General features: G+C 44.4%; 1 protein-coding gene across 1 annotated transcript in view; it reads left to right on the top strand.

Annotated features, from left to right (window-relative positions):
* Positions 1–22,873, top strand: part of LOC124718675 — a 77,443-nt gene that overhangs the window by 40,827 nt on the left and 13,743 nt on the right. The window contains exons 3-4 of the mRNA XM_047244300.1: positions 218–373; positions 11,494–11,654. Of these exons, the coding sequence (XP_047100256.1) occupies positions 218–373; positions 11,494–11,654 (317 nt within the window). The remainder of the gene's footprint in view (positions 1–217; positions 374–11,493; positions 11,655–22,873) is intronic.

Below are 22,873 nucleotides of genomic sequence, written 5' to 3'. Positions count from 1 at the left end.
TTCAAAATCATCAAATTATGGAGTGATACACTTTTAAAAATATGGGCTTCGAATGGTGTTAATCCCTGTTGATAAATGTACCGATTATGTTGCTAAGAGTTGCTGGACTTTTTGTTAATCTGTTGTTTGCCTCTTCACTCATCTCAAATGACGGGTTCTACAGAACACTGTGAATGAACAAGTGAGTGTAACGTGCTGTTCTCATTTTTTCTTCCAGGAAGGCCCGCTGGGGACCGTGTGGCACGGAGAGGTGGGGCTCTTCGACGGCTCGTTGTCCGGGCTGTCACAGGTGGTCAGGGCGGGGGACGCCTTCCTCGACTACTCCGACCTCCACTTCAAGGTCAACATGACGCTCGGCTTCACTGCAGTTGACGTGAGTTACGATATTTCCCATGCATTTAACATATCAGGCATATAATCACGTGAAACCTGACATCAACTACACTACAGGCCATTAAAATCGCTACACCACGAAGATGACGTGATACAGACGCGAAATGTAACCGACAGGAGAAGTTGCTGTGATATGCAAATGATTAGCTTTTCAGAGCATTCACCCAAGGTTGGCGCCGGTGGCGACACCTACAACGTGCTGACTCGAGGAAAGTTTCGAACCGATTTCTCATACACAAACAGCAGCTGAACGCAGTTGCCTGGTCAAACGTGTGTAAGGAGGAGAAATGCGTACCATCACGTTTCCGACTTTGATAAAGGTCGGATTGTAGCCTATCGGGATTGCTGCTCGCGCTGGTCTAGATCCAGTGACTGTTGGCAGAATATGGAATCGGTGGGTTCAGGAGGGTAATACGGAGCGCCGTGCTGGATCCCAACGGCCTCGTGTCACTAGCAGTCGAGATGACAGGCATCTTATCCACATGGCTGCAACGGATCGTGCAGCCACGTCTCGATACCTGAGTCAAGAGATGGGGACGTTTGCAAGACAACATCTGCACGAACAGTTCGACGACGTTTGCAGCAGTATGGACTATCAGCTCGGAGACCGTGGCTGAGTTACCCTCGACACTGCATCACGGACAGGAGCGCCTTCGATGGTGTACTGGACGACGAACCTGGGTGCACGAATGGCAAAACGTCATTTTTTCGGATGAATCCGGGTTCTGTTTACAGCATCATGATGGTCGCATCCGTGTTTGGCGACATCGCGGTGAACGCACATTGGAAGCGTGTATTCGTCATCTTCATACTGGCGTATCACCTGGCGTGATGGTATGGGGTGCCATTGGTTACACGTCTCTGTCACCTCTTGTTCGCATTGACGGCACTTTGAACAGTGGACGTTACATTTTAGACGTGCTACGACCCGTGCCTCTACCCTTCAATCAATCACTGTGAAACCCTACATTTGAGCAGGATAATGCACGACTGCATGTTGCAGGTGCTGTACGGGCCTTTCTGGATACAGAAAATGTTCGACTGTTGCCCTGGCCAGCACATTCTCCAGATCTCTCACCAACTGAAAACGTCTGGTCAATGGTGGCCGAACAAATGGCTCGTAACAAGACGCCAGTCACTACTCTTGATGAACTGTGGTATTCTGTTGAAGCTGCATGGGCTGTACACGCCATACAAGCTGTGTTTGTCTCAATGCCCAGGCGTATCAATGCCGTTATTACGGCCAGGGGTGGTTGTTCTGGGTACTGATTTCTCAGGATCTATGCACCCAAATTAAATTAAAAGAGATGTAGTTACCTGCTTATGAGAGATGCTGGAAGTGGATGCTATGGGCATACCTCGCTGACTTCATGTGATGACGTCACAAGCAACACATTGCAGTTCTGCAGGCGTCACGTTGTTAATTTCTTTACTAGTGTTCCGTCAAGGTCGTCTACTGTGCGAGGACTGTCAGCATACACTGTGGCCCATGAATAAAGGGCCCTTACTGAAAATTCTTTCTTCCGGGAACACGTTGGTGATGTGGGCCGTCCTTTTGGCCACATGTGTGAGCAATTGCTCCATATACGAGGGCAGTTCAATAAGTAATGCAACACATTTTTTTTCTGAAACAGGGGTTGTTTTATTCAGCATTGAAATACACCAGGTTGTTCCCCAATCTTTTAGCTACACAACACGTAATCTCCATTCAATGCTACGGCCTTACGCCACCTTGAAATGAGGGCCTGTATGCCTGCACGGTACCATTCCACTGGTCGATGTCGGAGCCAACGTCGTACTGCATCAATAACTTCTTCATCATCCGCGTAGTGCCTCCCACGGATTGCGTCCTTCATTGGGCCAAACATATGGAAATCCGACGGTGCGAGATCGGGGCTGTAGGGTGCATGAGGAAGAACAGTCCACTGAAGTTTTGTGAGCTCCTCTCGGGTGCGAAGGCTTGTGTGAGGTCTTGCGTTGTCACGAAGAAGGAGAAGTTCGTTCAGGTTTTTGTGCCTACGAACACGCTGAAGTCTTTTCTTCAGTTTCTGAAGAGTAGCACAATACACTTCAGAGTTGATCGTTTGACCATGGGGAAGGACATCGAACAGAATAACCCCTTCAGCGTCCCAGAAGACTGTAACCATGACTTTACCGGCTGAGGGTACGGCTTTAAACTTTTTCTTGGTAGGGGTGGGTGTGGCGCCACTCCATTGATTGCCGTTTTGTTTCAGGTTCGAAGTGATGAACCCATGTTTCACCGCCTGTAACAATCTTTGACAAGAAATTGTCACCCTCAGCCACATGACGAGCAAGCAATTCCGCACAGATGGTTCTCCTTTGCTCTTTATGGTGTTCGGTTAGACAACGAGGGACCCAGCGGGAACAAACCTTTGAATATCCCAACTGGTGAACAATTGTGACAGCCCTACCAACAGAGATGTCAAGTTGAGCACTGAGTTGTTTGATGGTGATCCGTCGATCATCTCGAACGAGTGTGTTCGCACGCTCCGCCATTGCAGGAGTCACAGCTGTGCACGGCCGGCCCGCACGCGGGAGATCAGACAGTCTTGCTTGACCTTGCGGCGATGATGACACACGCTTTGCCCAACGACTCACCGTGCTTTTGTCCACTGCTAGATCACCGTAGACATTCTGCAAGCGCCTATGAAAATCTGAGATGCCCTGGTTTTCCGCCAAAAGAAACTCGATCACTGCCCGTTGTTTGCAACGGACATCCGTTACAGACGCCATTTTAACAGCTCCGTACAGCGCTGCCACCTGTCGGAAGTCAATGAAACTATACGAGACGAAGCGGGAATGTTTGAAAATATTCCACAAGAAATTTCCGGTTTTTCAACCAAAATTGGCCAAGAAAAAAAGTCGGAAGTCAATGAAACTATACGAGACGAAGCGGGAATGTTTGAAAATATTCCACAAGAAATTTCCGTTTTTTTCAACCAAAATTGGCCGAGAAAGAAAATGTGTTGCATTACTTATTGAACTGCCCTCGTAGTTGGAATTCTGCATACAGCTTCTCTACACTGTTAAGTGTGCATAGAAACAGTTAAAGGTCTCTAGCACTGTTTAAGGTGTATTAGAAAAATATGGGACCAATAATGCTGATGCCGGAAAACGTCTTAATCTGCATGGATATTCTCCAAATTACATTTAAGTGCCTGACAGAGGGATCATTGAACAACCTTCTCAATTCTCTATTATTCCAATCTCGTACAGCAAGCGGAAAGAAGGAGCACCTATATCTTTCCGTACGACCTCTGATTTCCCATATTTTATCATGGTGATTGTGTCTCCCTATTTAGGTCGGCGTCGAAAAAATATTTTCGCATTTGAAGGAGAAAGTTGATGAATGAAATTTCGTGAGAAGATTCCTCCGCAACGAAAAATGCCTTTGTTTCAATGATATCCACCCCATATCCTGTATTATTTCAGTGACACTCTCTCCCTTATTTTGCGATAATACATAACGTGTTGCTCTTCTTGGAACTTTTTCGATGTATTCCGGCAGTCATATCTGGTAAGGATCCCACACCGCATAGCAGTATTCTAAAAGGGAACCGACAAGCGTCTCCTTAGTACGTCTGTTACATTTTCTAAGTATTCTGCCAATAAAAAGCAGTCTGTCGTTAGCCTTCCCCACAACATTTTCTGTGTGTTTCTTCGAATCTATGTTGTTCGTAATTGTAATTCCTTGGTATTTAGTTGAATTTACGGCCTTCAGATTAGACTGATTTATCGTGAAAACCAAGTTTAAGGGATTCCTTTTAGTACTCACGTGAATGACCTCACACTATTCATTATTTAGGGTCAACTGCCTATTATCGCACATTACAGATATCTTTTCTAAATCGATTTTCAATGTGTTTTGATCTTCTGATGACTTCACTAGTCGATAAACGAGAGCATCATGTTCAAACAACATAAAACGGTTGATTAGATTGTCTCCCAAATGTTTGTATAGATAAGGAGCAGCAGAGGGCCCATAAAACTGCCTTGCGTAACACCAGAATTCACTACTGTTTTAGTCGATGACTTTCCGTATATCGGCCGGCCGGTGTGGCCGTGTGGTTCTACGCGCTTCAGTGTGGAACCGCGTGGCCGCTACGGTCGCAGGTTCTAGGTGGTGGTGGTTAGTGTTTAACGTCCCGTCGACAACGAGGTCATTAGAGACGGAGCGCAAGCTCGGGTTAGGGAAGGATTGGGAAGGAAATCGGCCGTGCCCTTTCAAAGGAACCATCCCGGCATTTGCCTGAAACGATTTAGGGAAATCACGGAAAACCTAAATCAGGCTGGCCGGAGACGGGATTGAACCGTCGTCCTCCCGAATGCGAGTCCAGTGTGCTAACCACTGCGCCACCTCGCTCGGTCGCAGGTTCGAATCCTGCCTCGGGCATGGATGTGTGTGATGTCCTTAAGTTAGTTGGGTTTAAGTAGTTCTAAGTTCTAGGGGACTGATGGCCTCAGATGTTAAGTCCCATAGTGCTCAGAGCCATTTGGACATTTTTTCCGTCTATTACTACGAACTGTGACCTCTCTGACAGGCAATCACGAATCCATTCGCATAACTGAGACGATATTCCATACGTACGCAATTTCACAACAAGCCACTTCTGTGGTATAGCGTGAAGAGCCTTCTGGAAATCCAGAAATACGGCATCAATTTGAAATCCTTTGTCGATAGCACTAAACACTTCATGCGAGTAAAGAGCTAGTTATGTTTCACAAGAACGATGTTTTCTAAATCCGTGTTGACTGTGCATCAATAGCCCGCTTTTTTCGAGGTTATCCATAACGTTCGAACACAATATATGTTCCTAAATCCCGCTGCATATCGACGTTAATTATATGGACCAGTAATTTAGTGGATTACTCCTACTACCTTTCTTGAATAGGGGTGTGACCTGTGCAACTTTCCAGTCATTGGGTAAGGGTCTTTCGCCAAGGAACTGTTGCATATGATTGTCAAATATCGAGCTATTGCATCAACTTACTCTGAAAGGAACCTAATTGGTGTACACTCTGGACCAGGCGGCTTGCTTTTATTAAGTGATTTAAGTTGCTTCATTACTCCGAGGATATTTACTTCTACGTTATTCAGGTTGGCAGCTGCTCTTGTTTCGAATTCTGGAATGTTTACTTCGTCTTGTTTTCAGAAGGAGTCTCGGAAGGCTGTGTTTAGTAACTGTGCTCTGGAAGCACAGTCTTTCATAGTATCTCCATTGCTATAGCCCAGAGAAGGCACTGATTGTGTCTTGCCGCTAGCATTCATCACATGCGACCAGAATCTCTTTGGAGACACCAAGTAGAGGTTCTTTGTGCAGAATATGCCGGTAGTCCTGTGAACCGTATCCGCAATTCTTGGAATTCACATAACGTGACAAATGAATCCAGGCGTCATCTGACATGAAGTTAAGCGAAGAGTCCAAGTAGCAGCCAGCAATACATGTTAACAGCCAGTTCCAATAGCGAACTCGTTTCTTCTGAGCCACAAATGTCAAGTATGGCACCGTACTCACACGATAGGCTTCTAATTTCATATCTTTTAGTACATTATAACAAGATGTACGAAACACATTGAGCTGCTGCGATAACCTCATTACCGAATTTCTGGGGCATCTCGTAATGTCTGTGCGAATTCTATCTGTAGTTTCAGGGATCCCCATTGTCGATCGCATATTCCTCTGCACACTCTGAACGGATCCTACAGCCCTCCATTTCCCGTACATAGGTCGTTGCGAGTTTCGTATCACAATATTTTCTTTGCGACATTTCTTTACATTGCTTGATGGAGCCTGTCGTTATCCGACACTCCACAATATCAATTCGCTGTTCTAATGCAGAGAGCCCCATTTCTGTAACAGCCAGACAATGGGAAATTCTTACAACAACTGACGCAAACAAACAGCTGCACTCAGCCTTCCAATAAAATGCAGTGTTGCCGACTTTAGAAACAGTGTTGCCACTTTATAGGCAAGTCCACTGGAGACGATTAACCGGTACGTGAGGCCTATTGGTTTTATGCGGGACATGCTGTTGTTATAATATTTTATTTGTTGTGGTGTTGTATGTTGTTTTATGTTGTGTTGGAAAATTATTTGGACGAGATTTTAGTTTGTACTGTTGGCTTCCCAGTGATGTACTATTTACTAAGTCGTTTGGGTAATACGTGGAGTGACGAAATCTTAATAATGCGCAGTTAACGCTATTTAATTGCGAAATCTTGATCCTGTGAAGAATCGCCCGTGTGGTTGTAGGTTCGTTCGCCATACCCTCAGCGTCTCTCCAGATGCACGTCATCGTAGATATCTGGAGCTCTTTAGACATTTATGAGGGTGTAGTTGCAAAAGAAACTTATTTAGAGTAACGTCTGTTAATCAGTTGCGATGAGTTCTTTTATTTCTTCTGATAGAACACAATATATCTATGGAGCTGTCGTAGAACAATAGTGAGAATAATTAATATTCCAGATGAAAAGAGAAATTATACTGTCGTAGAAGAAGCTGAGTAGTACCGTGGTGTATTGGTTATGGTACTTTGCTGTGGAATGGAGGGTCGTGAGTTCAAAACTCACCTTGACTGTGCCATTTGAATTTCTATATTCGGTTCGAGTACATTCTGGACGTATCCACAAATGTGAAGAATCATTGTACTGGAATGTTCTGTAGCTATATATATATATATATATATATATATATATATATATATATATATATATATATATATATATATATATATATACTGCATGTGTTCTCGTCGGTGGCAGTTCGCTCCGCGCTCTTGTATGTGCAAGTGCTGAATAAACCTTCGTTAAGTGAAGTTAGTGTTAGTCATTCATCTAATTAAACCTTCTTCTACGTGATAATATATCAATCAGAGACGATAGTATTGTCCATATCTCTCTGCAGTATTATAGCATCTTTGATTCCTACATACATCACACAGTGCGAACTGTCATTTCGATAATAAAATTGTTCATATTAAATTGTGAAATTACACTGTGTATCTTGGTTTGAATGAACATCACCAACTGTTGCCTGAGCTGTAAGTTTTACGCTCTTCTACATTAAGTTCAAAGAAAGTCTCATTATCATCTCGATAATACACTGAAGCGCCAAAGAGACTGGCATACGCATTCGTATTCAAATACAGAGATATGTAAACAGGCAGAATACGGCGCTGCAGTCGGCAACGCCTACATAACACAATAAGTGTTTGGCACAGTTGTTAGGTCGTTTACTGCTGCTACAATGGCAGCTTATCGAGATTTACGTTATTTTGAACGTGGTGTTACAGTGGGCGCACTAGCGATGGAACACAGGATCTCCGAGGCAGAGATGAAGTGGGGATTTTCGCGTACAACCATTTCACGAGTGTACCGTGAATATCAGGAATCCGGTAAAACACCAAATCTCCGACATCGCTGCGACCGGAAAAGTGCAACTCTTCCGCAAATTGCTGCAGAATTCAATGCTGCGCCACCAACAAGTGTGAACCTGCAACGATTTAACGACATATCAAAAATGACATCTAAAAAATGAGATCGACAGGAAGTGCAAAATAGCTAAGCAGGGTTGGTTAGAGGACAAATGTAAGGATGTAGAGGCTTGTCTCACTAGGGGTAAGATAGATACTGCCTACAGGAAAATTAAAGAGACCTTTGGAGAGAAGAGAACCACTTGTATGAATATCAAGAGCTCAGATGGCAGCCCAGTTCTAAGCAAAGAAGGGAAGGCAGAAAGGTAGAAGGAGAATATAGAGGGTTTATACAAGGGCAATGTACTTGAGGACAATATTATGGAAATGGAAGAGGATGTAAATGAAGACGAAATGGGAGATAAGATACTGCGTGAAGAGTTTGACAGAGCACTGAAAGACCTAAGTCGAAACAAGGCCCCGGGAATAGACAACATTCCATTAGAACTACTGATGGCCTTGGGAGAGCCAGTCATGACAAAACTCTACCATCTGGTGAGCAAGATGTATGAGACATGCGAAATACCCTCAGACTTCAAGAAGAATATAATAATTCCAATCCCAAAGAAAGCAGGTGTTGACAGATGTGAAAATTACCGAACTATCAGTTTAATATGTCACAGCTGCAAAATACTAACGCGAATTCTTTACAGACGAATGGAAAAACTGGTAGAAGCAGACCTCGGGGTAGATCAGTTTGGATTCCGTAGAAATGTTGGAACACGTGAGGCAATACTAACCTTACGACTTATCTTAGAAGAAAGATTAAGAAAAGGCAAACCTACGTTTCTAGCATTTGTAGACTTAGAGAAAGCTTTTCACAATGTTAACTGGAATACTCTCTTTCAAATTCTGAAGGTGGCAGGGGTAAAATAAAGGGAGCGAAAGGCTATTTACAATTTGTACAGAAACCAGATGGCAGTTATAAGAGTCGAGGGGCATGAAAGGGAAGCAGTGGTTAGGAAAGGAGTGAGACAGGGTTGTAACCTGTCCCCGATGTTATTCAATCTGTATATTGAGCAAGCAGTAAAGGAAACAAAAGAAAAATTCGGAGTAGGTATTAAAATTCATGGAGAAGAAGTAAAAACTTTGAGGTTCGTCGATGACATTGTAATTCTGTCAGAGACAGCAAAGGACTTGGAAGAGCAGTTGAACGGAATGAACAGTGTCTTGAAAGGAGGATATAAGATGAACATCAACAAAAGCAAAACAAGGATAATGGAATGCAGTCAAATTAAATCAGGTGATGCTGAGGGAATTAGATTAGGAAATGAGACACTTAAAGTAGTAAAGGAGTTTTGCTAATTAGGGAGTAAAATAACTGATGGTGGTCGAAGTAGTGGGGAAATAAAATGTAGACTGGCAATGGCAAGGAAATCGTTTCTGAAGAAGAGAAATTTGTTAACATCGAATATAGATTTAAGTGTCAGGAAGTCGTTTCTGAAAGTATTTGTATGGAGTGTAGCCATGTATGGAAGTGAAACATGGACGATAACTAGTTTGGACAAGAAGAGAATAGAAGCTTTTGAAATGTGGTGCTACAGAAGAATGCTGAAGATAAGGTGGGTAGATCACGTAACTAATGAGGAGGTACTGAATAGGATTGGGGAGAAGAGAAGTTTGTGGCACAACTTGACTAGAAGAAGGGATCGGTTGGTAGGACATGTTTTGAGGCATCAGGGGATCACAAATTTAGCACTGGAGGGCAGCGTGGAGGGTAAAAATCGTAGAGGAAGACCAAGAGATGATTACACTAAGCAGATTCAGAAGGATGTAGGCTGCAGTAGGTACTGGGAGATGAAGAGGCTTGCACAGGATAGAGTATCATGGAGAACTGCCTCAAACCAGTCTCAGGACTGAAGACCACAACAACAACAACATCATCGATATGGGCTTTCGGAGCCGAAGGCTCACTCGTGTACCTTTGATGACAGTACTACAAAAAGCTTTACGCCTTTCCAGGGCCCGTCGACATCGACATTGGACTGTTGATGTCTGGAAAGATGTTGTCTGATCGCACGGGTATTGTTTCAAATTTTATCGAGCGGATGGACGTGGACATGTATCTACATCTACATCTACATGGATACTCTGCAAATCACATTTAAGTGCCTGGCAGAGGGTTTAGCGAACCACCTTCACAATTCTCTCCAATCCCGTATAGCGCGCGGGAAGAATGAACACCTATATCTTTCGGTACGAGCTCTGATTTCTCTTATTTTATCTTGGTGATCCTTTCTTCCTATGTATGTCGGTGTCAACAAAACATTTTCGCATTGGGAGGAGAATGTTGGTGATTGGAATTTCGTGAGAGTATTCCGTCGCAACGAAAAACGCCTTTCTTTTAATGATGTCCATCCCAAATGCTGTATCATTTCTGTAACACTCTCTACCATATTTCGCGATAATACAAAACGTGCTGCCTTTCTTTGAACTTTTTCGATGCACTCCGTCGGTCCTACCTGGTAAGGATCCCACACCGCGCAGCAGTATTCTAAAAGAGGACGGACAAGCGTAGTGTAGGCAGTCTGCTTAGTAGGTCTGTTACATTTTCTAAGTGTCCTGCCAATAAAACGCAGTCTTTGCTTAGCCCTCCCCTCAACATTTTCTATGTGATCCTTCCAATTTAATTTGTTCGTAATTGTAATACCTAGCTATTTATCTGTATTTACGGCTTTTAGATTAGAATCATTTATCGTGTAACCGAAGAGTAAAGAGTTCCGTTTCGCACTCATGTGGATGAGACAACCTCATGAATCCATGGACCATGAAAGTTATCAGGGGGCTGTTCAAGCTGGTGGAGGCTCTGTAGTGGTGTTGGGCGTGTGCAGTCAGAGTGACGTGGGACCCCTGATACGTCTAGATACGACAGGTGACACGTACGTAAGCATCCTGTCTGGTCACCTGCATCGGTTCGTATCCATTGTGCATTCCGGCGGACTTAGGCAATTCCAGCAGGACAGTGCGACACCCCCCAGGTCCAGAATTGGTACAGAGTGGCTACTGGGACACTTCTGAGTTTAGGCGCTTCCACTGGCCACTGAACACAGACGTGAACATGGGAGGTAACACGTAGGAAAGCATGGTGTCTGATCACCTGCATTGTGCACTCCGACGGACTCAGGTAATTCCAGCACGACAATGCGACACATCACATCAGAGTTGCTACAAAGTGGCTACAGGAACACTCTTCTGAGTTTAAACGCTTCCACTGGCCACCGAACTTCCCAAACGTGAACATTATTGAGCATATGTGGGGTTCCTTGCAATGTGCTGTTCGAAAGAGATCTCCACCCTTTCGTACTCTTACGGATTTATGGACAGCCCTGCAGGATTCATATTGTCGGTTCCCTCCAGCACCACTTCAGACATTAGTCCATGGTACGGCGTGCTGCGGCACTTCTGCGTGCTCCCGGGGATTGCAAACGAAATTGGGCAGGTGTTCGAGTTTATTTGGCTCTTCAGTGTATCTGTCAAGCACAGTTACGTTTGAGAATGTGTTTGATCGTTTACGGGGATCTTCGCATTCAGTCTTTTTCGTAGCTTGATAGTGCACTTACGGTGAACAGAGCTCTGGTTGAAGAATGACTCTTGTGTTTGCAACAGCTAACCTACGGCTTCGAGTGCCAGCTGATGGACATCGGGCCCAAAGGCACGCTGTACGGAACGGTGCACGACCTGGCCGTCTTTGCGGAGCTCTCGCTGGACATGAGCAACCTCACCAGTCCAGCTGTCGCGCTCAACGAACTCTACTTCTCCAACGCGGGGTAAGCCAGACCTCAGTAGTGTACTCCTCTTCGCAGCGCAGCTCACTACACATTCGTGCTGCAGTGGGGCGTTCTGTTACGGGAAAATCCAGTCTGTTCGTACATAGTAGTACAGTACTAACAAGGGAAACTCAACAACGCATCCCCCTCTGATATAGTGTAAAGGGGGCCCAGTGGATTTTCCATCAAAAACTGAGCACAGATCAAGCTTGAAAACAGGGGCCGCGCGGAGTGGCTGCGCGGTTTGAGGCACCATGTCACGGATTGCCCCCCACTCCCCCCTCCTCCGCCATAAGATGTTCGAGTCCTTTATCGGGCAATGATGTGTGTTGTTCTTAGCATAAGATAGTTGTGTAGTCTGTAAGTATGGTGAGTGCTGACCTTCGCAATTTGATCCCTTAGGAATTCACACGAATTTGAAAATTTTTTGAAAGCAGGGACAAGTTGTCGTAAAAAAAGGGGGAAAAAGAAAATAGAAACAGTGAACGGTCCAAGCACAATACGTGTAACAGAGTGATGTGCATGAACAATGGCGTTGTGGTTAAGTGGTTATGGCGTTAGACTGCTAGGCGGTCAAACCATGTTTAAAACTCCCTCTGCCGCGCGGGATTGGCCGAGCGGTCTTAGGCGGTGCAGTCATGGACTGAGCGGCTGGTCCCGGCGGAGGTTAGAGTCCTCCCTCGGCCATGGGTGTGTGTCCTTAGGATAATTTAGGTTAAGTACTGTGTAAGCTTAGGGATTGATGACCTTAGAAGTTAAGTCCCATAAGATTTCACACACATTTGAACAAAATTCCCTCTTGCCATTTACTTTATTAAAACTGGTTCAAATGGCTCTAAGCACTATGGGACTTAACATCTGAGGTCATCACTCCTGTAGACTTAGAACTAATTAAGCCTAACTAACCTACGGGCATCACACACATCCATGCCCGAGGCAGCATTCGAACCTGCGACCGTAGCAGCACTGCGGTTCCTCAGTGAAGCGCCTAGAACCGCTCCGCCACAACGGCCGCCTTTCTTTATTATTTAAACTTCCTGGCAGATTAAAACTGTGTGCCGGACCGAGACTCGAACTCGGCACCTTTGCCCTTCGCGGGCAAGTGCTCTACCAACTGAGCTACCCAAGCACGACTCACGCCCCGTCCTCACAGCTTTAGTTCTGCCACACAGTTTTAATCTGCCAGGAAGTTTCATATCAGTACACACTCCGCTGCAGAATGAAAATCTCATTCTGGAAACATCCCTAAGCCATGTCTCCGCAATATCCTTTCTTTCAGGAGTGCTAGTTCAAACGTCTGACGGGAGGGTCCGCGCAATCCGTGACATAGCGCCTCAAACCACGTGGTCATACTACACATTGCTTATACGGGGTGTTCAAAAAGTCTCTCTGCAGTGCCGTATGATTTTTAGCTGCGCTTGCCGTATGCTGCAGTGAATGTACCGAAGTGAAACTCAGTGAAGTACAAGTTATTATTTTATTAAATATGCACTTTTACTTACAAATTTTCACATAAAATGTCGAAAATTCCCCCCCCCCCCCCCCCCTTATTCAATACATAATTCAATTCGTCTAATCATGTTTCCATACATAAGCTGTAACATTTCTTCTGTAACAGAAGCAGTGAAAGTAGATATTGTGTTTTCAATTCATCGATGGATTTTGGACGGTTTTTATAGGCAGTTGTTTTCGCAGCACCACAGAAGAAACAGTCAGGTGGTGTTAGGTCAGGCGATCGTGGAGGCCTAAGTCCCTATGAAATTATGCGATCACCAAAGACATCAGCAAGCAGTGACATTGAAACGTGAGCTGTATGCGCCGTTGCACCATCTTGTGGAAAACAACTGTTCAGTACTTCAAAAAAATGGCTCTGAGCACTATGGGACTCAACTGCTGAGGACATTAGTCCCCTAGAACTATTTAAACCTAACTAACCTAAGGACATCACAAACATCCATGCCCCAGGCAGGATTCGAACCTGCGACCGTAGCGGTCTTGCGGTCCCAGACTGCAGCGCCTTTAACCGCACGGCTACTTCAGCCGGCTCAGTATTTCACTTGACACAAGTTCTCGTAGGAATGGGTACAGTATATTACTGCAGTATCGTTGTGCGTTTATTGTTTCGTTGAAAAATAGGGGACCCACAATGGTCAGCATTTTAACAGTGACAAAAACGAAACAAACGAACAAAGGAACTAAACTTAAACGGTCACGTCAACACGTAACGACACACACCAACGATACTACTGACGCTGGCTGGGATAAACGAAACAGTGGAATGTTGGGAAAGTCCACTTGAAGGGAAGTAACCCAGGCAGGCGAACAATCATAAGGCACGCGCGGCTAACAATCATACGGCACTGCAGAGAAGCTTTTTGAACACCCTATAGAATGCGAGACACGTGGTAAAGATGCGTTAGCATCGCTAGTAAATGTGATGAACAGCAAGAGCAGGCGAGATACCTCGTAGACGTCTCACAGAAATGAAAACAACAAATAAGCGCGTCTGAACTGTGTTGCAACAGAGGAACTCAAGACGCGGTTTTTCCGAAATTCCTTCACCAGGGAAGACGAATGGAATATTCCAGAATTTGAAACACGAACAGCTGCTAGCATGAGTTTCTTAGAAGTAGATACCTTAGGGGTTGCGAAGAAACTCAAATCGCTTGATACGGGCAAGTCTTCAGGTCCAGATTGTATACCGATTAGGTTCCTTTCAGATTACGCTGATACAATAGCTCCCTACTTAGCAATCATATACAACCGCTCGCTCACCGCAGGTCGCACCAGTGTTTAAAAAGGGTAGTAGGAGTAATCCATCGAACTACAGACCTATATCATTGACGTCGGTTTGCAGTAGGGTTTTGGAGCATATACTGTATTCAAACGTTATGAATCACCTCGAAGGGGACGATCTATTGATACGTAATCAGCATGGTTTCAGAAAACATCGTTCTTGTGCAACGCAGCTAGCTCTTTATTCGCATTAAGTAATGGCCGCTATCGACAGGGGATCTCAAGTTGATTCCGTATTTCTAGATTTCCGGAAAGCTTTTGACACCGTTCCTCCCAAGCGACTTCTAATCAAGCTGCGGGCTTGTGGGGTATCGTCTCAGTTGTGCGACTGGATTCGTGATTTCCTGTCAGGAAGGTCGCAGTTCGTAGTAATTGACGGAAAATCATCGAGTAAAACTGAAGTGATATCAGGTGTTCCCCAGGGAAGCGTCCTGGGACCTCTGCTGTTCCTGATCTATATAAATGACCTGGGTGACAATCTGAGCAGTTCTCTTAGGTTGTTCGGAGATGATGCTGTAATTTACCGACTGGTAAGATCATCCGAAGACCAGTATCAGTTGCAAAGTGATTTAGAAAAGATTGCTGTAAGGTGTGGTAGGTGGCAGTTGACGCTAAATAACGAAAAGTGTGAGGCGATCCACATGAGTTCCAAAAGAAATCCGTTGGTATTCGATTACTCGATAAATAGTACAATTCTCAAGGCTGTCAATTCAACTAAGTACCTGGGTGTTAAAATTACGAGCAACTTCAGTTGGAAAGAACACCTAGATGGTATTGTGGAGAAGGCGAGCCAAAGGTTGCGTTTCATTGGGAGGACACTTAGAAGATGCAACAAGTCCACTAAAGAGACAGCTTACACTACACTCGCTCGTCCTCTGTTACAATATTGCTGTACGGTGTGGGATCCTTATCAGGTGGGATTGACGGAGGTCATCGAAAGGGTGCAAAAAAGGGCAGCTCGTTATGTATTATCACGTAATAGGGGGGAGAGTGTGGCAGATATGATACGCGAGTTGGGATGGAAGTCATTAAAGCACATACGTTTTTCGTCGCGGCGAGATCTATTTACGAAATTTCAGTCACCAACTTTCTCTTCCTTATGCGAAAATATTTTGTTGAGCCCAACCTACATAGGTAGGAACGATAATCGAAGTAAAATAAGAGATATCAGAGCTCGAACAGAAAGGTTTAGGTCTTCATTTTTACCGCGCGCTTTTCGGGAGTGGAATGGTAGAGAGATAGTGGTTCGATGAACCCTCTGCCAAGCACTTAAATGTGAATTGCAGAGTAATCATGTAGATTTAGACTCAAAACATCCGAAACGGACACACAACTTCAAAACCGTTAAAAACATACGTTCTTAAAGAGCACAGAGAAATTGTGTGATTGCGAAACCGCTGCGTTCATTTGTTGCAGCTTATGTGACAAACTATTATGGTTTCGTCGGTTTCCTTGGGAATGATCACATTCTTATAGGAACAAGTAAATCTGTCAAGGAGGCGTATCTCACACACTCCCCAGGCGTACAAATTAGGTGAGTCGATAAGGGATTCTCGTCATACACGCACCGTCACTAACGCCGTATATGACACAACAGACGTGTTTTCCGGTGGAGGAATCGTTTGACTTGTCGCCTTGTCTCCAAACGTTTGTTGTTCCCATTCAAAAGCCACTGCCTTCCGGTTGCTAATACAGCAATTGCGCTAAATCATCTTTCACTGTAGGTCCGTTGCTCACACCGCGCTATTGTAAACGGACGTTACACCACGACACAGACACAAATTTCAGTACAGCGAACGGCGAAAAAGACATTGACCCAATGAAGCTATGAACACGCTTCGCAAGCTGTGCAATCCAATACTGTGACCACTTAACGGCGACACTATTCATATTCAGTACACCTTCTTCCTGTTTTCGTGGTTAATCTGTCTTCAGTTTTCGGCAGACTGTCCACAGGGCCCTCTTACCACCAAATCTGTGGGAGGGAGGGGGAGGGGGGGGGGTGAGTTACCGTTGCAAGGCGTGCTGCGCGGGGTAGCCGCGTGGTCCGAGGCGCTTTGCACGGTTTGCCCGGCTTCCCTAATCGGACGTTCGAGTCCTCCATTGGGCATGTGTGTGTGTGTGTTGTCCTTAGCATAACTTAAGTTAGATTAAGTAGAGTGTAAGCCTAGTGACCGATGACCTCAGCAGTCTGGTCTCATAGGAACTTACCACAAATTTCCAACAAACAGCTGCAACAAACAGCTGTTTATCTCTTACGAAATAATTCTTACTGCAAAAGTCACTTCTTACTAGTATTTATTAGCAAGACACGTTCCTATAGCATGCTACTATCATTTGGTGTGTTACAGTTACATCTGCATTAATCTCAAGCGTGATTAGCATTGTTCGCAGATTTTCCAGTAAGGTTATGTACGGAAATTGGTCCCTGACGGAATGATTCATTTATTTCACTGCATACCTTACGACAGTTGTATGTTACTCAAACGGCTATAAGCACTGTGGAACTTAAAATCTGAGCTCATGAGACCCCTAGACTTAGAATTACGTAAACCTAACTAACCTAAAGTCACCACACACATCCATGCTCGAGGCAGGATTCGAACCTGCAACCATAGCAGCCTCTATGTTATTGTCTACATCACTTCGCTGATGTCATAATTTCTATTGTTGGTACAAGGTTGCCTGGCACACACAGCACTGTAATAACCACACCAACACCTCAAAACCGCCACATTGAAATGTTTACATTCCACAGACACTTAGTTCCTGAGGTAAATGTCTTGTAATAAAACAGACAACGAAAATACATTTTTTTTTGTATTTATCAGTATATATACGTCGTTAGATAAACTACTGGCCATTAAAATTGCTACACCAAGAAGAAATGCAGATGATGAACGGGTATTCATTGGACAAATATATTTTACTAGAAATGACATGTGATTACGTTTTCACGCAATTTGGGTGCATAGATCCTGAGAAATCACTATCCAGAACAACGACCTCTGGCCGTAATAACGGCCTTGATACGCCTGGGCATTGAGTCAAACAGAGCTTGGATGACGTGTACAGGTACAGCTGCCCATGCAGCTTCAACACGATACCACAGTTCATCAAGAGTAGTGACTGGCGTAGTGACTGGCGTATTGTGACGAGCCAGTTGCTCGGCCACCACTGACCAGACGTTTTCAGTTGGTGAGAAATCTGGAGAATGTGCTGGCCAGGGCAGCAGTCGAACATTTTCTGTATCCAGAAATGCCCGTACACGAACTGCAACATGCGGTCGTGCATTATCCTGCTGAAATGTAGGGTTTCGCAGGGATCGAATGAAGGGTAGAGCCACGGGTCGTAACATATCTGAAATGTTACGTCCACTGTTCAATGTGCCGTCAATGCGAACAGGAAGTGACAGAGACGTGTGACCAATGGCATCCCACACCATCACGTCGGGTGATATGCCAGTATGGCAATGAGGAATACACGCTTCCAATGTGCGTTCACCACGATGTCGCCAAACACAGACGTGACCATCATGATGGGCCGGCCGAAGTGGCCGTGCGGTTAAAGGCACTGCAGTCTGGAACCGCAAGACCGCTACGGTCGCAGGTTCGAATCCTGCCTCGGGCATGGATGTTTGTGATGTCCTTAGGTTAGTTAGGTTTAACTAGTTCTAAGTTCTAGGGGACTAATGACCTCAGCAGTTGAGTCCCATAGTGCTCAGAGCCATTTGAACCATTTGAACCATCATGATGTTGTAAACACAACCTGGATTCATCCGAAGAAATGACGTTTTGCCATTCGTGCACCCAGTTTCACCATTGAATACACCATCGCAGACGTCTCCGAGCTGATAGTCCATGCTGCCGCAGACGTCGTCGAACAGTTCGTGCAGATGGTTGTTGTCTTGCAAACGTCCCCATCGGTTGACTCAGGGATCGAGACGTGGCTGCACGATCCGTTACAGCCACGTGGATAAGAGGCCTGTCATCTCGACTGCTAGTGATACGAAGCCCTTGGGATCCAGCATAGCGTTCCGTATTACCCTCCTGAACTCACCGATTCCGTATTCTGCTAACAGTCATTGGATATCGACCAACGCGAGCAGCAATGTCGCGATACGATAAACAGCAATCGCGATAGGCTACGATCCGATCTTTATCAAAGTCGGAAACGTGATAGTACGCATTTCTCCCTTCACGAGGCATCACAACATCGTTTCATCAGGCAACGCCGGTCAACTGTTGTTTGTGTATGAGGAATCGGTTGGAAACGTTCCTCATGTCAGCACGTTGTAGGTGTCGCCACCAGCGCCAACCTTGTGTGAATGCTATGAAAAGCTTATCATTTGCATATCACAGCATCTTCTTCCTGTCTGTTAAATTTCGCGTCTGTAGCACGTCATCTTCGTGATGTAGCAATTTTAATGGCCAGTAGTGTAGTATGATTTTCTATTTTTTTATTCCGTAATGTTATATACCTATTTGTTTTTTATTACTAAATCGTGAAACACAATGTGAAATTTACCGAAGAAATTTACATTCTTACCTTCTGGCATATTTAAGAAGACTACAGATTGCGAGCCCTTTTCATATTGACCAATTTTCTGGAGATGTCGCCCTGACGGGTGGCTGTCATTGTGATATTTTTCGCCAAAGGTTGGACAAGGTTGTCGAAAAGGGTGACATATATTTATTTACCTCGATCACGATCTAGAGAAATAATGTATCAATTGAAAGTTAGGATCACTTTTGCACATTCTTGACTAGAGCCGGCGTTATTCAATGTTATATTGTCTGCTAAAGAGTGCGTGTACCTTACGTGAAAGGGCAATATGGTAAATCCAGGATGAGATTTTCACTCTACAGCGGTGTGCGCAGATATGAAACTTCGTCGCCGATTAAAACTGTGTGCCGGACAGAAACTCGAATTCGGGACCTTTGCCGGCCGTTGGGGTGGAGCGGTTCTAGGGGCTTCAGTCGGTAACCACGCGACCGCTACGGTCGTAGGTTCGAATCCTGCCTCGGGCATGGATGTGTGCGACGTCCTTAGGTTAGTTATGTTTCAGTAGTTCTAGGTTCTAGGTTCTAGGGGACTGATGACCTCAGATATAAAGTCCCGTAGTGCTCAGAGCCATTCGGGCCTTTTGCCTTTCGGGGGCAAGTGCTCTACCAACTGAGCTACCCAAGCACGACCTAGGACCCGTACTCACAGTTTCAATTCTACCAGTACCTCGTCTCCTACCTTTCAAACTTCACAGAAGCTCTTCTGCATACCTTGCAGAACTAGCACTCCTGGATGAAAGGATGTTGCGGAGACATGGCTTAGCCACAGCCTGGGGGATGTTTCCAGAATGAGATTTTCCTTCTGCAGCGGAGTGTGCGCTGATATGAAACTTCCTGGCAGATTAAAACTGTGTTCGAGTCTCGGTCCGGCACAGAGTTTAATATTGTAAATGATCAAGTTTTGTCTTGAATTGATGTTTCAGTGCGCATATGAAGTATTCACTTTATACGCTGTGAATAGTATTTGTACTTTTAGATATATGCTGCACATCTATAGGTACATTTCGTAACTTTATCTACCTAAATGTGATAGTGGTGAATAGATATTCAGGATCGTTGGGTGCTCAGTTAGAGAAAAATTCAGGCGTTGAGAATCAAATTTCAATGGTTGTTGTTATTGGCGAAATATTGATCACGGTTATACACTCTCAGGCTGATAGATGTTTGCCATCATCTTGTGTATTTCCATGTGCAAAAGACTACTTTGTAGTTATGTAAGAATACTTTGTAGTCACACGGATCATTGTCTGTGTCAAGATTCGTACAGCATAAAGTAGACTACATTTGGACGGCCATAAATTACCGAGATATCCAGTGGACGTTAGTGTGGTGTCACCGCCAGACACCACACTTGCTAGGTGGTAGCCTTTAAATCGGCCGCGGTCCGGTAGTATACGTCGGACCCGCGTGTCGCCACTATCAGTGATGGCAGACCGAGCGCCGCCACACGGCAGGTCTAGAGAGACTTCCTAGCACTCGCCCCAGTTGTACAGACGACTTTGCTAGCGATGCTATACTGACAATTACGCTCTCATTTGCCGAGACGATAGTTAGCATAGCCTTCAGCTACGTCATTTGCTACGACCTAGCAAGGCGCCATTACCAGTCTATATTGAGATTGTTATTAATGTATCAACAAGAGCAATGTTCTCCAATTATGGATTAAAGTTAAGTATTACATCAACTACGTACTTTATTTGCTACTATAAATTCCCTTAACTGTTCCAGACCTCACGCCAGTCTGCGTGAGCTTAACGCGTGCCTTTCGGCTACCTCCGAGTCACTACAGTTAGTGACACGCAATAGCTAGAATAAAAAGTGGTTGGTTGTTATCGTGTAACCCGTCTGAAGCGTGGACGGAGGCAGGCAGTTTGCGAGAACCAGCTAGCTGGTGACAGGACGGGAGGCAGGGAGGCATTAATCACCGCCCGGCCAGAGAGAAGGGGTAATTAAATTAAAAACAAGGGCTCGTTACATACACACACTCACACACACACACACACATATACAAAACGAGACAGACAAGCAGCGAGGGCGGGAAGAGGAAAACGGGAGGCTGAGTGGAAGAGGAGATGAAAGTACAAAGAGCGATGCATGGGGTTGGGTGAGTAGCTAGGCATGGCTATGAAAGCAGAAACGTCGGGGACACGTCAGCCTCCCACTGAAGAGTTCCATACACGATCATTTCATCTATCATGACTCATCTCTTTATTCTCTTCTCCTTCTTGCCCTTAGGCGTTCCAGTTTTACTTCCTAACACTATGTTCCTGTTGTGTACATAGTTCCACGTAGTCAGCGCGTACACAACTTTCCCACTAGAGCGCACCCCACTAAGCACAACAGCACAGGTGCAGCGATCGTCCGTCTTCACACTACGAGATGGCGCTGCCATAGAGACGGACTGAATTCCACATATTAATATGTAACGCAGCCAATGAGATTACTGCTAATGTAGAACCTTTTCTGCTCGCAGATCACACTCGCGCAGTAATACATGAACACGTGAGGTATTATAACGAGTGTACATATCTCCGATTAGTCAGTCTGCATTTTTCTGCATCAGTCTGTACCAGTCTCCATTAGTATGTACCAGTCTGTACGAGTTCTACATTTGTTTGTACCAGTCTATATTCAAGTTTCAGTCTGCGCCTAATAAGATTACCATATTCCTGTACATAGCCATGAAGATAAATGTATAGAAACTTTTGCCAAGTATCAGAGATATATGTGAGAATAAGATGAACGTACCAATACCAAAGGAACTTCAGATTGTCAATTGTAAATAGAATCCAGAACCAAGTTAATTAATTTTTATGCTTGTTATTATTTCAATAAATGTGTGTGAAAATTAATCAAGTTGTGTTTAAAGTTGGTCACCGTCAATCTGCTACTCTTAGTGTGCAAGTGGCATTTCTGTCACCTGACCTAACGGCATAAGATAAACATGCCACTATAAGACCACGAGACATATTGCTGACACTCGCCCACTTTGTTAGAGCGACAAGTCAAATAACCTGATGGTGTGTGTACTGAAGGTCTTACAGTACGCACACCACAGTTCCTCTTTCCTTTTCTTCCAGTATTCCTTCACCGTCTCACTATTTTTTTTCTCTCCTCAGACAATTTTGTGGCAATTTTCTTTTTGCATCTGCCTTTGAACCGTACGAGTTTTAAAAATTTTATTAAAAATCTCTCTTTCCTATACTTGTTCGTCTGCTGTGTCATTCCTTTCTTAATATTTCCTAACCTCTTAACTCTTGGTGATAGTTAATTTCTGTTTCTTTAACGTATTAAGTGAATATTTTTTGTTGTTGTTATTGTTGTTGGTGTCTGTTTGCAACCTGTAACCGCGCAAGTAACGAGCAGCCCTTAGTGGCTCCCCATCACAATTTTTTATCTTAAATATCTTTGTGACTAACGCCCTTTTGGCATATTTATTATTTTATAAATGACATACAAGTACTGCCAATCTTTCACGATGATTCTGTACTTATACTCTGTATCATACGTTTTTAGTCATAATTCTGTGACCATGTTATATAGTCCATTCTTTGATTCTGAGGAAGACACTCCTAGAAGTGTTGAAACCCGGTTAATTCGTTAAAAATAGTGACCGAGGGCTGTTTTCTTTACTGTCATTAATTCGGGAGATGTGTAAAAAAAGTAGGAATCTCCTCTTCGGCATTGTTTAGCATACGTTTCCTGTGTTACGATAAATTGCTTCTTAATATTCAAACTCCCGATTATGGAATGTTCTTAGTTGGGGTTCAGAGGTTTTTGATCTGAGGAGATCAGTAAATTCAGTTGCTGTACATCTATTGACTTCAACGTTATGATAACTTATGAGATGGCCATTAA

This window comes from Schistocerca piceifrons, chromosome 10 (genome assembly GCF_021461385.2).
Source record: "Schistocerca piceifrons isolate TAMUIC-IGC-003096 chromosome 10, iqSchPice1.1, whole genome shotgun sequence".
NCBI lineage: Eukaryota > Metazoa > Arthropoda > Insecta > Orthoptera > Acrididae > Schistocerca > Schistocerca piceifrons.
The sequence above is the reverse complement of the archived record's forward strand: the minus strand, read 5'-3'. Positions and strand labels throughout refer to the sequence as shown.